Here is a 13,665-nt window from a genome sequence, read left to right as displayed (position 1 = left end):
AATCGCCTGCGTTAGTAAAAGTTTTCCCACACGGTCATGCAAACATTTAAAAGCATCTCAATTAGCATCACAAAGCATCACAAGTTGGATAAATGGAGTACATTTTGTCGAAATGGAAGCATAAATGCCGAAACACACCCTGACCACTACAACACAAATGGGGAGGAATGCGAAAAACTACCACATTCATCAAACATACGAACAAAACACAAAACGAAATTACTTTGTTGTAAAGGCAAGAGTGTAATAAAAGAACGATCAAACTAACAAATGAAATAAAACTGAAAATACTAACAGCAATGCAAATTAATTATTGTCTTTCGACTCTTAAATTGGCGATTTTCGTTTCGCAACAAGCACCATCCGAAAGTATTTTTATTGATAAAACAATGTGGAAGTATAATGGAGGTGTATAATTTAATAAACGTGGTTAATTTTGAACATTGCATACCTTCAAACCCGTGAGAGCGATCGCTAGTGTAAACTAGGCGTGGCATATATTTGCCCATCCGTATTGCATTGCATACCATCAAACCCGCGAGAGCGATCGCTAGGGTAAGGAAGGTGGATGAAACGGCATCCTCGCCAAAACTTTCCATCCGCTGCTACGAAATTCCTTACAAAACCGGCCGTTTTCAGATTTGCGACACCAAGAGAGCATCCAAAACAAGAGGTAACATCTATGTCACTGCAGCGTGCATATAGCTGAGCCGCTCTCGCGTGTTATCATTGCGCGTGAGAGAGGAGTTTCCCCTACGTTGGATATTTTTGCAGGGTTTTTGGGGTCTTTTTTGACATGTTCCGCGTGATGTTTTTTGGCTCGTTTGGTATCTCGTATAAATGACTCGTTCAGCAAGTTATCTTTGGCAGCAACAACATTTGACGGTCACTCGATAGCTCTACCGAACTTTTCAAGCATAGCATAGCACAGTTTAGCTTTTCCCGACCAAAACAACACCGAGTACGGCTTGTGAATACAGACGACGCCAACCCTGCATCGCTTTAAGGGGAAAATCCCCTCTCTCATTTGCGCAGTAGTGAGCTCGGCTTTAGCATCTTCAGCCGATCTCGCTCACACCATTCGAGCGATTCGATCGCCATGTTGTGGCTATATGTAGCGTGTGTATGGACAACTGAGATAATATCCACATTTTACTCAGACGAGAGGAACTGTTTGCTCTTCGGTTTGATCGTCTTGTGTGGTTTTGTGTTGCGTGTGTGTGGGCAACACCTACATTTTGCTCACGCGAGTAGTGCTGTTTGCTGTACGGTACGATCCCCGTCTGTGGCTATATGTAGCGTGTGTATGGACAACTGAGATAATCAGCTGCGGGTTTGTTTTGGTTCTAGTTTACAGCGAGAGATCAAACGGTAGGCGGAGTAGGCGGTCAGGCGGAGTAGGCCAAACAATTTGTGCCGGTTGTAAGATTTTTGGAAATTTAGCAGCAGAGTTAATTTATAGCACTAAATCTAATTGAAAAGGGTAAAAAAATATCGAAAATATCCTCAGTAGCTGTTGCGAACGCGAACAAAACTCATGAATGAGCATGCTAGAATCCGAAGGGGGTTAATCATAACAATTGAGAAATCCGCGAAATCGGTCGAAATGCAAAGTAAGCAAACAAAACTTATGAATGAGCCAGCATAGCACCCATAGCATAGCATAGCATAGCAATGCCCAGCACCCAAGGTGAGGGCGTAAATCATAACAGTTGACAGAAACGCGAGCTCGTAAGTAAACAACGTCCGGAGACCCGTTCGAAAAGCGCATAAACAATAAGAGCCCTCACCGTTGATACTGTAAACAAATACAATCGACTATACGACAATTATCGCAAATAAGCAGACGCAATGCGACCGTCAACGGGCGTGTACACCCGACACCAATAGATTTGCCAACATAAGAAGAATAATTCGACCCTCACAATGCAAGATATGCTAAAGTAAGATCTTTCAACATAAGATTGCTAACGTAAGGAGAATGATTCTATCGTTCATCTCGTTTTCACTTTCAAACCTCAGACACATTGTTAGTATATAAGCAGGAGACATTGCCAATAAACTTGACTTGTACTTTAAACCCTAACACGGTATCTTCAAGTCGCTGGGTTGGCAATCGAATTGAACGGAGGTCCACACTAGATACTTACTCTGATTATTCAGAACAACAGGCTAGTGTCCGACCCGAACAATTCCGAGCGCCTTCACTTCTACGGCCCTTTCAGTGAAAGTAAAGATCCACGTTAGAAACTCGCCCTGGGAATCCAGCTACAAAGCCTAACGTCTGATCCGAACTGATCTGAAAGGTGAACGAGACTTGCGCGAGAGTCTCAGGGTAGGCCAACCTTCGCGTGGTCAACCTACGGCGGCGGACCCAGCAGTCCGACTTTGTTCCCGCAGCAACAGTAGCAGTAGCAAATTATAGGGATACAACACCACAAAGCACTCACTAATTTTTCTCAAACCAACTGAGTTTTCAATGCAAAAAAAACGAGACCGCTTTCAGCACGCATGACAATGTTTTAGCAAGACTACTATGATAGGTTCTTCACTGAACACATCGTTTTTATATCAATGCATACTAGATTTCTTCAAGTATCCTTTTTCGTGTTCTTTTTTTAATTTAGATCAACGATTTCGCGGTGATGATCTCCAACCGTATGGATTTAGAAATGGAAATTTTAGAACAATTTCAGTCTAACAACGATGCAAATGTTACCGAGATTACAACAATGTAGTTTGAACAGTATTCTATACGGGGATATGATGAAGTATTTGGACAGTTTGGGATGGGTGGACATAAGCTCCAACTTCGAATAAGTAATAATCAAGAAAGACAGGAATAGTATTCCAGACAGACAGAAATAGTAGTTGTAATATCAAACGGAAAAGAGAGTTCTAATGATTGCAATATGATTTTATTCATATGCTATGACAATGCTAGCTATTTCGTAGTACACTGACAGATTGTGTCGGTTATAACATCAATACCGGCTTGCAAACTTGCAAAAATTGTGACGATCGAAATACTAAACACAATACTCCACCACAATACTGTTCCGAAACACGCAGGCAGGACATTTTCGCGGTACAATCGGCGAGAGAAAACAATACCACACCACGAGTATCGCAATGGCAACACCTGACGAGTATTACGGAAGTGAAAACAAGCATGGTTACTATTCTCGCATCTAACGGTAGGATCATTTACGAACAGATGAAAAAATATGAATATCTTGAGGTCGAAAATCCCGTTCAATGAATAGAATACATTAATAGGTTGAAGTAAAATTAAATTAAATTTTAAAAAATGGCCGCTGATAGTATTACTTTTTTATCATGTTTGCCTTCAACTGAATTTGAACGATTAATACTTATCTAGGCGAGAATCGTTATTCCTTACAGGGATTTGCTAAGGATATGCTGCTTTGCTTTTCACCGTCGGTCAACAATCATTGTCTCTCAGCAAACTTTTTGTGCCTTTGTGCAATATATAATTGTCGACGCTTTTTGGAAGTTTATCGATTTAGCAGAACAAAATTCGTGGCTCCGTTTGTCATATCTCAAAGTTGCCGTTGCGGTTCAAAGTTGGTGAGTTGGCATTGCCGGACAGCTTGTATGGTGGAGGTTTCGGGCGCATATACATGTTGCCGATGTGAGTAGCTCCATCGCGGAAGTAACTTTCCGTGGGACTGTAAGCAAAGATGAGTTATTTAGTACGCTTCAACGTGTTTAAGCGTGTGCGATACTCACCTGACCGAATGAGTATCATCGAATGGCGCCTCCCGCAAACTTTTCAACTTTATTGTGGAGTTTACATCATCCGGTGAGTACTGCACCATCTGCACGTTTGGAGCGATGGTGCTGTATTCCGTACGGGAGGATTTTTGCATCCTGACAAAATGGGAAAGAAAAGGGAGATACAATTAGACGTGGCATACTTTTTTCGCAGGGACATACAACACTGCCAACAACTTGTTTCGCTTTCCTCATCGTCGTTTACCTAAGGAAGTCAGTGCAAATGTAGAAAACATAATTGAAATAATATTCTGAATCGTCGTCATGCCTGTGGCGCAATTGAAACATGCGAAAAGAAAAACAGATTAATGTACACATAAAACATAAAATGCAACATAAAAATGGCGTCGAAAGTCAAGGCAAACCATGGCAACGGTTGCTATGCTTACAATTTCTCATGCTGAAAGCAAAGAATGATGGTGAGACCGCAAAGTAGCAGTGCGAATATCATCCCTGGAATGGCAAACGATATGGCGATCTCATCGCTATAGTTGCGCTCTGGTACTTCCGACTTCAACGGGGCATCCCACTTGTCGGGGAAATGGGACACGTGTTGATGATCCTTGCGAACACCTGCATGCTTGTGACTTTCGTTTGGATGATGTGGTAACGCGGTAATATCGTCCTCCGTTGTGACCTGCAAAGTAAAAAGATTCCATTTGTATTTTCTCATCTCTCTCATCACGAAACTAACAACTCACTAGTCGAAATGCACACCAATCCAGCTTGAATCCCGAATTTTCAAATGTTGTCTGCACCGATGTCCGTTTATATGTGCAGGAAGATATTTTGTACAGCGGTTTCACTTCCTCCTGCAGTTCAAGCATCCTTGGCGAGAAATCGGTACTACTTCCGAGATGCACCACCACACCTTCCCGCTGCTGAGGTCGCAAGGGTAAACGGGCACCCAACTTAACGGCAGAATCCATAAAGATAACGTGCAGATCGGACCGGCTTTCTGGCCACAAATCGTTACGAAAAATGTTTTTCAAATTTTCAATCCGCCCCGGATCCATCATGTGGACCCAGTTCAGATTGTCAATTTTCATTTGAATAATGTGCTTCGCCGGTTGTTTCCGATGCACGGCCAGTACCAGTACGAGCCGCTTAGTTTCGTAAGTCAATCGGTTCAAGGCGATGATTTCGATCGGTACTCGCGTGTCAGCATTTCGCAGTGGAGGTGTTCCGTACAGGAATCCGGAATGATATTCCGGGCTGTACATGTAGCGTACCCACGACGGTAGATCCGGATAACCTTCCAGCGCAGATCGGTAAAGAAACTGCTCGCTCAATCCTTCGTACGTCCAGTTAAACATACGCGGTTCGATTCGCAGAGAAAACAGCTCCGACACGGAAACATCGTCCGTAATGTAGGTCGTTTCCTTTCCGTGAGCTATGGATGCGGCCATCAATAAAATGCACAGCGTTTTCAGCATTACTTCCATCATTCCACGACACAGCTAAGCGCTGCGGACGTTTAGTTTGCTACAAGAGAAATTGAATGATTCCAAGCGAGGTTTGGTAAAGAACTTCTACTGTTTGATTCTTTTAGCTAATGCCATTCTATGGATTTTCTTTAAACAACACAACACATCCACTGCTGATTCTAATTTTACTTCTAATTTGACACACTTTTATTGATCAGATGGATTTGGGATTAATCAAAATCAGCGCATGCGCTCACCCACCTTCCATGCTCCTCGGTCAAATGCGAAAAATACCAACTTGTAAAAGATGCTTTTGCATGGCCCTCTGTAAATATATTTCTATTACAAAACAAAAAACGATTGTTACATCCATTAAACCAAATTTAACAAGAATGCACAACAATAACACGAACATAATGTGAAAGTAACATAAAATTCAACGGTTAACTCAAATCTAATAAATTCTCCGACACGTATTTCGCACAACATAATTCCAAGCATTCAATCTGACATGTTACACTCTGAAATGACAATGAATGACAGCTTGGGTATAAGCGGAAATGGAAGGAGAAAATGACACATTTCTTTCGTACGTGCGTATGCTTTCAATCAGTTGTTGAAAATGGAACGATTAAGATTACGGGATGGCATCCATCACCAACCAGGCTAGCGTATCCTTTCGATCTCCCTATTGGATTATTAAAGTTGTGAATAAAATGGTTGTGAATGGCTAGGTCGGTTGCCGGCAAGATATGGCGCATCCCGCAAATGGCTTGGAAAGCTATCGAAATCTTAACACAGCAATATGACTTGGCCAATAGAACCGGGTAATGGAAATCGCAGGTAAAGACTCAAGAAACCATACATACAGCTCATCAGTTTAAATGTGATGATTAAGATAGCTTTCTAATTTTCTGACACCTCAAATGAATTTCCTTTGATTTGTAACGCTTAACAATACCTGAAGCATTACGATCATCTTCCAAATGAACTCGGAACTAGCTCCCAATCTTAATCCTTTGCTTTCTCCCTATAGATGCATGATGGTGCATAGATGCTGCATGATGGTGCGGCGTTCTTCCGGAATACGGCCTAACTAAAAATAGACAACTCACAGATGCCACCATGGAAGGTAAGACATAGAAGATACAGATGTAGGGTTCAGTTGCTCCCCAGTTAAAATGTGATCCAAAGTATCCTAAATTATGAAGACGTTTTCTTATGTTACACAGTTATAGCTTCTCTGATGATCATAACTAGCTATTTTCTGACACCTCTTATGAATTCATAATGATTCGTCGTAGCTGTTACAAACTACTGAACTAATGAAACTCACTATTGTTTCTTTTTATGTATGTAAAAGTTGGTAAACTAAAATCTGGTTTTTGTACTTTTCAGACGTTCAACTTCATTGATGGAAAGGAGAAACAAACCCATGGAAAAATAAATCTAATGTGGTGTGATGTGTCCTGACGCCTGTCAGAGTAATGTATCCTGGAAAGAATGTAGAACTTTCTCCATAATCCGCAGTAGTTATGGTTAACAGTGCCGGTTATTGGACGCTACAGGTAAAATATGATTATTTTTTTCTATCGACACAGTAAATCCTTCCCTGATGACAGTTACTAGCTACTTCTGACACCTCTAATGAAATCATAATGATTCATAAAGCTATTGTAAAATACTGAAATAATAAAACACACATTTGCTTCTCGTTATGAATGTTTGTACATGTTTAACCACATTTTCATGTTTGTTCTTTTCAGAAGTTCTGCTGTTCAACTGGTGGGGGTCCATACGAAGCTCAACAGAATGAGATGGGTTTCAAAAATGAATGCTCTCCATTTTACTGCCGACAATCGGAAAATTCTTTCCATAAAAATATGTTGTACAACAGATAATTCTCTCTCTATGGACGCTATGGACAATTCACAGCCCATCGGGTGTTCGCATTTTCAAAAACTGAAAAATATCAACTACAACCTCCTCAAATCAAACGTTTTATTTTATTTAAATAAGGGTAGATGATAATAATGAGATTGCTATATAAAAGAGGTGAGAGACTTCGACCATAGAGCGTGGGCGCATATTCACTAGATGCTCTTTATAGTGGGTGATAAGCGTGAAGGAGAATTTGCTGCTCATTCTAAATGCCACCCTCGTGTTTTGCGGTACATCAGCTGCAAACAATTGCATTTTAAAGTGAATTGTGACGTTCCCAGTATACTTTTGACAAAATTTAAAGATTTCATCGAAAGATTTCACCACAAAACTGAACGTGAATACGGAGGCAAGGACTAAACAAGACCCTTTGCCCAGAGGACCTTCGTCTTCCAGCCCCGACATGACGTGGTTAAAGGTGAATTTTAAAGTACAAAATCTAGTGCAACAGACAATTAATAACCAAATTCATAAAGCAGCTTCCCCATCATCTGTATGCGTAGATCCGAAATCACATTCCTTTACAAGGCAAAGGAAGTGCATAAGAATAGGAATGGAATTTCTAGGGCGTTGGTGGTGTGTATACACAGTTCGATGGCCACTTGTTCACAGGATCGATCACAGGAGAAAGAGAGATTAACATACCGTAACAGTGCGCATGCGTTGCATTTTTCCGCCACACTTTCCTTATTGCACGCATACACCCGCGCAGCTGTTTCCGATTGCTCATCCTTACCAATACACGCTCAAAAAGGTTTAAGGATGAGAGAAAATTTTGCATTCAGCACATCATCAGTGGGGCAAACATTCGGCAAAACGCACCGATTGAACATTTGCTCGTGATAGTGAATGGAAGTGGTTTATTGGCAGTGTTCCGAATAAATAGGTCCCCATAGCTAGTGGTAATTTGTTAGGGTTCTAGTTAACCAGCCCACTGCTGATTCATTGTCTGACGAAAACAACAGAGATACAGTGCAAGTGAGATCATTCAATCGTTTGGGACAATTTAGTGAAGCAAATGTAACATCATTGAAGCTGAAAAATGTGACACGGTAGCCTTATTGTATAGCAAGTGCAACTCCACGGATACGGAGGACTCACCGTTTCAGGATTAGCTTGGAAACAAATGCATAGAGTGCTAGGATTGTATGAGGCGATTGTAAGTGCTACACATACATCATTTTTGTCGTTGTCACAGCATTCGATAGCAATGCGAAACTACCACCCCATCGCCGAGAACGATGAGAATTTACCCATGCTTGGCGTCTCCATTGCAATTGATAGCAATAGCATAGCCTACTGAACATGACATACGTAGGGCTATCGTGACTTCAACCACCTCACATCTCTACTTTGTCTTAAATGTGTTTTTTTTTCGTTTCGTTCATCATCTTCATTGTTAACAACTCTCACTCACCTATTCTCTTCGTGTATCCTATACTGATTGTACATTGTTTGGTGTGTCCATATCGTAACCGTAATCGGCAAGTCGACTGCTCGTTATGGCTGTACGCGCGTCCGTTACAAGTTCGTGTTGATATCTCCTTCTCTCCATTATATACGCGCGCACAACCCTTTAAGGAAGTCTATATAGAATGCAACATGCTGCCGTCAAATGCAGCGCACAAATATGGCACAAAAACGTCAAGGTCGATTGCATATTTTGTTCGATAACCAGTGTTTCTATGCAGCAGTACTATTCTGCGATAATAAGCTACAGTTTGTGCAAAGCCATTATATTTTTGTTCCCTCAATTTTTTTTTATCGATAGGCCCTTTTTTCGTTTTAACGCTACGTAACGGTGAGATAAAAATAAAATGCAACATGCATATCTATTTATGTTCCGGTTTTGTTTTAGTTTTGAAGCTGCTGCAGCTTTCGATTCTTGGTGTAGAATTTGTTTAGCTTACACAGTTCCTCAAGTGTGACAAAAGCAACACCAAAGCACACACAAAAAGTATAAACGAACAAATAATTTGAATTATTCTTTGTTTTAGTTTGCATGGAACCGATAGTGACCAAATGAAAGCGTCTATTGGACTAGAAACATCGAAACACGGAGTATAAGAGCGAGTACGCGCGTTAAGCAAGTTACCGAAAGTTCGAACCAGCGCAACCGAAGCGTTGATAATAAGAGGAACTAATAACGAGTGGGTTGTCGAATTGTTCAGAATTAAAAAAGGCGTTGCGTATAGAGTACTTTTTACCATTATTTTGGCATTTTAAATCTGCTCATATACTGGTGAGAAAAGTCGCTCAGCTAATTATGGCAGAGAGAGTTGTTAATGAAAAAAATGGCCAGTGTGACAATCTCAGGTAAATATGACGTAATGATATATCAAACTGCTTGTAATGTACCGTTTTTGACTAGCTCGCAACCGAATTTAGCTGCATAAGCTATCTCTTTACACAATATGCCCTCGATATACTACTATTCCAAAACATAACAACCCTTATAGCTAACAATATACATATATGTATTACCAGAAATAATTGCATTGACTTCATTGTTAATACTTCCAAACAGCGCAGACTTTTTGCATTTACACGCATATCTAACGCAACCACCCACCTACCCCAACAATCCACACACACACACATTCCGAAGAAAAGCACGCTTCACGGGTGTTGTTATTGTTTTCCTGTTCGTTACCATTTGTTAATGTGCTTCAATGATCAAAGATATATAAACGCAGAAAAGTAGTTTCTTATCGATGTTTCACTTTGGACTTTACGTTTTAATTCATCATGTCCCTGTCTCTCGATCCAGTCGAAAACCAACGAGCAGTTACCCTATATCTAGTACTGTTTGTGTTTTCTTAACTGAATGTTAAACAAATGATTGTTGTGTCAGTAAAGCGAGCAAGTGAGAAATGCGCCAGCTATCGAGCGACCGGTGGCATGCTCCGTCTCAGAAGGAACAATCGTACAGCTCGTCACTCATAAAATCGTCTCCTACCATTCGTTGAAGTCTCCATCTGTTATAACTGTACCTTTTCCACATCAAAAATCATCTGATACTAATTCTACTTTTACATCATAGAACGAGCGACCGTTAATCGTAGGTAAATTTATCCTCAATAAATCTCATATCATGTCATTAAAATTCCAATATCATTGGTTCGAGACTTCAACGCTGATTCAACGATACTTCCTTCTGAGCGAATGAACTCAACAGCTGACTTCCCGATAGCTCGTGTAAGCTCACTTTCGCTCAGCTCTATCAAGTGAGCTATTCGACACAACACAAAACCGTAATTAATGTTGTAATTCTATGTGTTTTAGATTTAAATCCGTTAATCCCTATTCCTAACGCATACTTTCGCCTTCAGCACCACCAACCTAGCCAACGTAAGCTACGAGGCTAACCAAACATGATCAATTGATCATACATCTACATACTGCTGTAAAGCTAGCTATTAGAGACAACATGGGCTCGATGCGGAAATTTGTAAATGATCTTAAAGGCATTGTATAGAATAAATCAACATCTAACTTTTCTAACGCATGTCTAATGAAGATAAGACAACAATGTTTTCCTTTGCAGAATGTATAGTAAAAAACACAAGAGCCAATAACAAGCATGAAAGGTTAAACACTTTAAAACCAAACGTTGATTTGTGTGTATAAACAGGAAATTATACCGAATAAAATAAACACTACTTCCACTATCAACAATATATCTACGTTTGAGCACTACACTTGTTATCGATACGATTTATCGCTCTTTGCCATTATCATATTTATCACATTATATCGCACCATACCACCATGAGGCGGCTGAGCTCTGGTGTCGGGTAAAGTGGTAGTATAGCACCATTTGTATTCATGTACTTCCAGAACATCGCTTCCGGTTCCTATGTTTTCGCGCAATGACTTCAACATCTGGTCAGTACTAAAGAATTGCATCGGAAAGGAACTTAGCAAAATCACGATGCCGGTTGTGTTTAATGAACCACTAAGGTAAAGCATTAGATCGAATGTTCTGTGCGGATCTGTTCCACTACTCATTCCTATATAATTTGTCCAGCTTTTTGCAGCGTATGACCGAGTATATGGAGTACGCAAAATTGCTACGAGTGGCTTCCGAGCAGGCTACTCCGTTGGAGCGATTGAAGTACGTCTCCGCGTTCGCCGTCTCAGCGCTGGCCTCCAACTGGGAGCGCCTTGGGAAGCCGTTCAATCCGTTACTGGGTGAAACGTACGAACTCACTCGTTCTGAGTTTCGTATCATATGCGAGCAGGTGAGTTGGATGATTCTACCAAAGACAACATTGCATCTAACCCATTGATCGCGCACTTGATCAACCTCCAGGTATCCCATCATCCACCGATATCCGCATTCCATGCCGACTCGGAAAGTTTCCGATTCCATGGTTCGATTCATCCGAAGCTTAAGTTTTGGGGTAAAAGTGTCGAAATACAACCGAAAGGTGTCGTGACAGTGGAGTTCCCAAAGCTCAATGAAGCTTACTCCTGGAGCAATGTGAACTGCTGCGTACACAACGTGATCGTTGGCAAGCTGTGGATCGAACAGTACGGAATGATGGAGGTCGTTAGCCACCAGCATGGTCTGAAGGCCACACTCAACTTTAAACCCTCCGGGTGGAACAACAAAGATTTACACCGCGTGGAGGGATACATCACGGACCGGAAGTAAGAACGGCTACGGCAGGATGGAACCAGCCTTTAGTGACTAAAATTGAGCGATATATGTTTGTGTCATTGCAGCAAACGCAAAACGCATTTTCTCTACGGCAAATGGACGGAGTTCATCAAGTGTACGGACTACGTTTCGTACGAGGAATACATCAAGGAAAATGCTCACAAATTTAAACGTAACGCCGACGAACGCAGCAAGAGTCCCAACGAATCGCCGGGAAATACTCCTCGCAAAGTGCTGTCCAAACTGAACAGCTTGAAGATGAGCTCTTTCAAAAGTCTTTCGATACAAGAGGTAAGTGGACAAATAGAATCTGGAACATTTCGTCCGTTAAATGAGTTCTTTTGTTGCCTTTTCGCTCTAGCCGGACGACCCACCGGAACCATCAGAAGGAGATATTCCCAAGAGTGATTCCACCTATTCGATCGATATTCCAAACTCTGTCACACTTTGGGAAGCCGAATCACGTCCACCGAATACGGCCGAGTACTACCAATTCACCAACTTTGCTATGTCCTTGAACCAGCTGGAGGACCACATGAAGCAACCTCGTGCACTGTGCCCGACGGATTCCCGTCTCCGGCCTGACATCAGAAAACTAGAGCAGGGCGATATGGATGGTGCGGCTGCTGAGAAGACGCGACTTGAAGAAAAACAGCGCGAAAATCGCAAGAAAAGCAAAAAAGGAGGACAAGAGGAGCTGGTGATCTTTCCCCGGTAAGTCGATGAAAAACTTCTTTAGAGATTCGTACAAACTAAACCACTATCTTTCTTTTGTTTTTGCAGCTGGTTCAACCAGAGCGTCAATCCGCACACGAAGCAGGAAGATTGGATCTACAAGGGAGGCTATTGGGATCGAAACGATGACAATCTGGAACTGGATATATTTTAATTGCTCTTCCAAGCTATGTAACGGCATACTCCATGTAACGAGATAAGAATACAAAAGGCCCAAAAGCGATCCTCTACCACTATCCTTGAAACAATCACGGCCATTTTTCGTTCCATTTCAGGCAGTCAGAGCCAAGCATAATGAATTGAAGAACTAGAATGAGTGTGAAAATATTATTTGCATTGCTTTCCTACAAGCTATATTCATTTCCTACAATTTCCGCTGAAATGCAGCTACTTTTAGTTATGATAAGAAAATACGACTAAAAAGCGCGTACAAGCAACAATGTACATTTCCGGGAACCAATACGGAAACACTTGGGACAATATAATTTTAGAATGTAAGACAAACCATTAACGTGTGAGAATGATGCTGAAGCTGTATTTAAAACCTACTATCAAACCGCAAAAAAATGAAAACGGGGGATGAGTTTGGGTCAATTAATGACATATTGCAAAGAGTGTCGCTTCAAAACTGGGACGATTTGAGCAGCATACATAATATTTGATTTGCGATTTCAAGTAGTTACAACCGGTTATTCTGTAGTAGTATCTACAAGGTCATTAAAAGGCAGTAGACAGAACATATGCTTGCAAAGGAGATGGGCATAGAGCGTAGAGAGTCTTAAACAAGGTGTATCGAACCATAGTAACCCATTAAACATAGCATGGTTTGTTGAAATGTCTATAAAAAACAGGAAACTGTAACGTAAAGTTACTAAAGAGTATCTATTACTAGAAATGTAAATGTATCTCTCAACTACGCTGAGAAATGTTACACTGTATAAGATTAATAAAATCTACATAGCCACTGCACTCCGAAGCTTTACTCATGCACTACATTCGAAATGCTTGAGAAATTATAGGTACTTGGTTGTACTTACTCTTTTCTGTTTGTAATCCCAAAACACACACAAAGAGTCTACCATCAACTACGTACAGATC

At 41.1% G+C, this 13,665-nt stretch overlaps 2 protein-coding genes and 1 long non-coding RNA gene across 5 annotated transcripts; 2 read left to right on the top strand and 1 right to left on the bottom strand.

The window, feature by feature from the left end:
• Positions 1-2,944: 2,944 nt before the first annotated feature.
• On the bottom strand, positions 2,945-5,327 carry LOC128300535 (epsilon-sarcoglycan). The gene is made up of 5 exons (XM_053036631.1): positions 4,500-5,327; positions 4,188-4,435; positions 4,004-4,066; positions 3,754-3,894; positions 2,945-3,692 (listed from the first exon to the last, which is right to left on the bottom strand). Exons 1-5 carry the CDS (start codon positions 5,244-5,246, stop codon positions 3,557-3,559), a joined length of 1,335 nt encoding a protein of 444 aa, XP_052892591.1. The 5' UTR covers positions 5,247-5,327; the 3' UTR covers positions 2,945-3,556.
• A 496-nt stretch (positions 5,328-5,823) lies between these two features.
• On the top strand, positions 5,824-7,207 carry LOC128301907 (uncharacterized). 2 transcript variants are annotated; one of them, XR_008287357.1, is made up of 4 exons: positions 5,824-6,052; positions 6,262-6,357; positions 6,624-6,793; positions 6,992-7,207. It is a non-coding gene; the product is annotated as an uncharacterized LOC128301907 (long non-coding RNA). The 2 variants fall into 2 exon arrangements; XR_008287356.1 differs by having other exon boundaries at positions 5,824-6,068.
• Positions 7,208-7,472: 265 nt separating this feature from the next.
• LOC128301906 (oxysterol-binding protein-related protein 2) lies at positions 7,473-13,529 on the top strand. Of its 2 annotated transcripts, none has more exons than XM_053038578.1 (7): positions 7,473-7,584; positions 11,007-11,129; positions 11,197-11,410; positions 11,482-11,822; positions 11,898-12,123; positions 12,194-12,546; positions 12,616-13,529. In XM_053038578.1, the coding sequence occupies exons 2-7, from the start codon at positions 11,026-11,028 to the stop codon at positions 12,719-12,721; spliced, it is 1,344 nt and encodes a 447-aa protein (XP_052894538.1). In that variant the 5' UTR covers positions 7,473-7,584; positions 11,007-11,025; the 3' UTR covers positions 12,722-13,529. The 2 variants fall into 2 exon arrangements, with proteins under 2 accessions (XP_052894538.1, XP_052894537.1); XM_053038577.1 differs by lacking the exon at positions 7,473-7,584 and adding an exon at positions 9,372-9,482.
• The last annotated feature ends 136 nt before the right edge of the window (positions 13,530-13,665 follow it).

Source organism: Anopheles moucheti, chromosome 3 (assembly GCF_943734755.1).
Source record: "Anopheles moucheti chromosome 3, idAnoMoucSN_F20_07, whole genome shotgun sequence".
NCBI classification, from domain to species: domain Eukaryota; kingdom Metazoa; phylum Arthropoda; class Insecta; order Diptera; family Culicidae; genus Anopheles; species Anopheles moucheti.
This window is presented reverse-complemented; position numbering and strand designations above follow the sequence as displayed.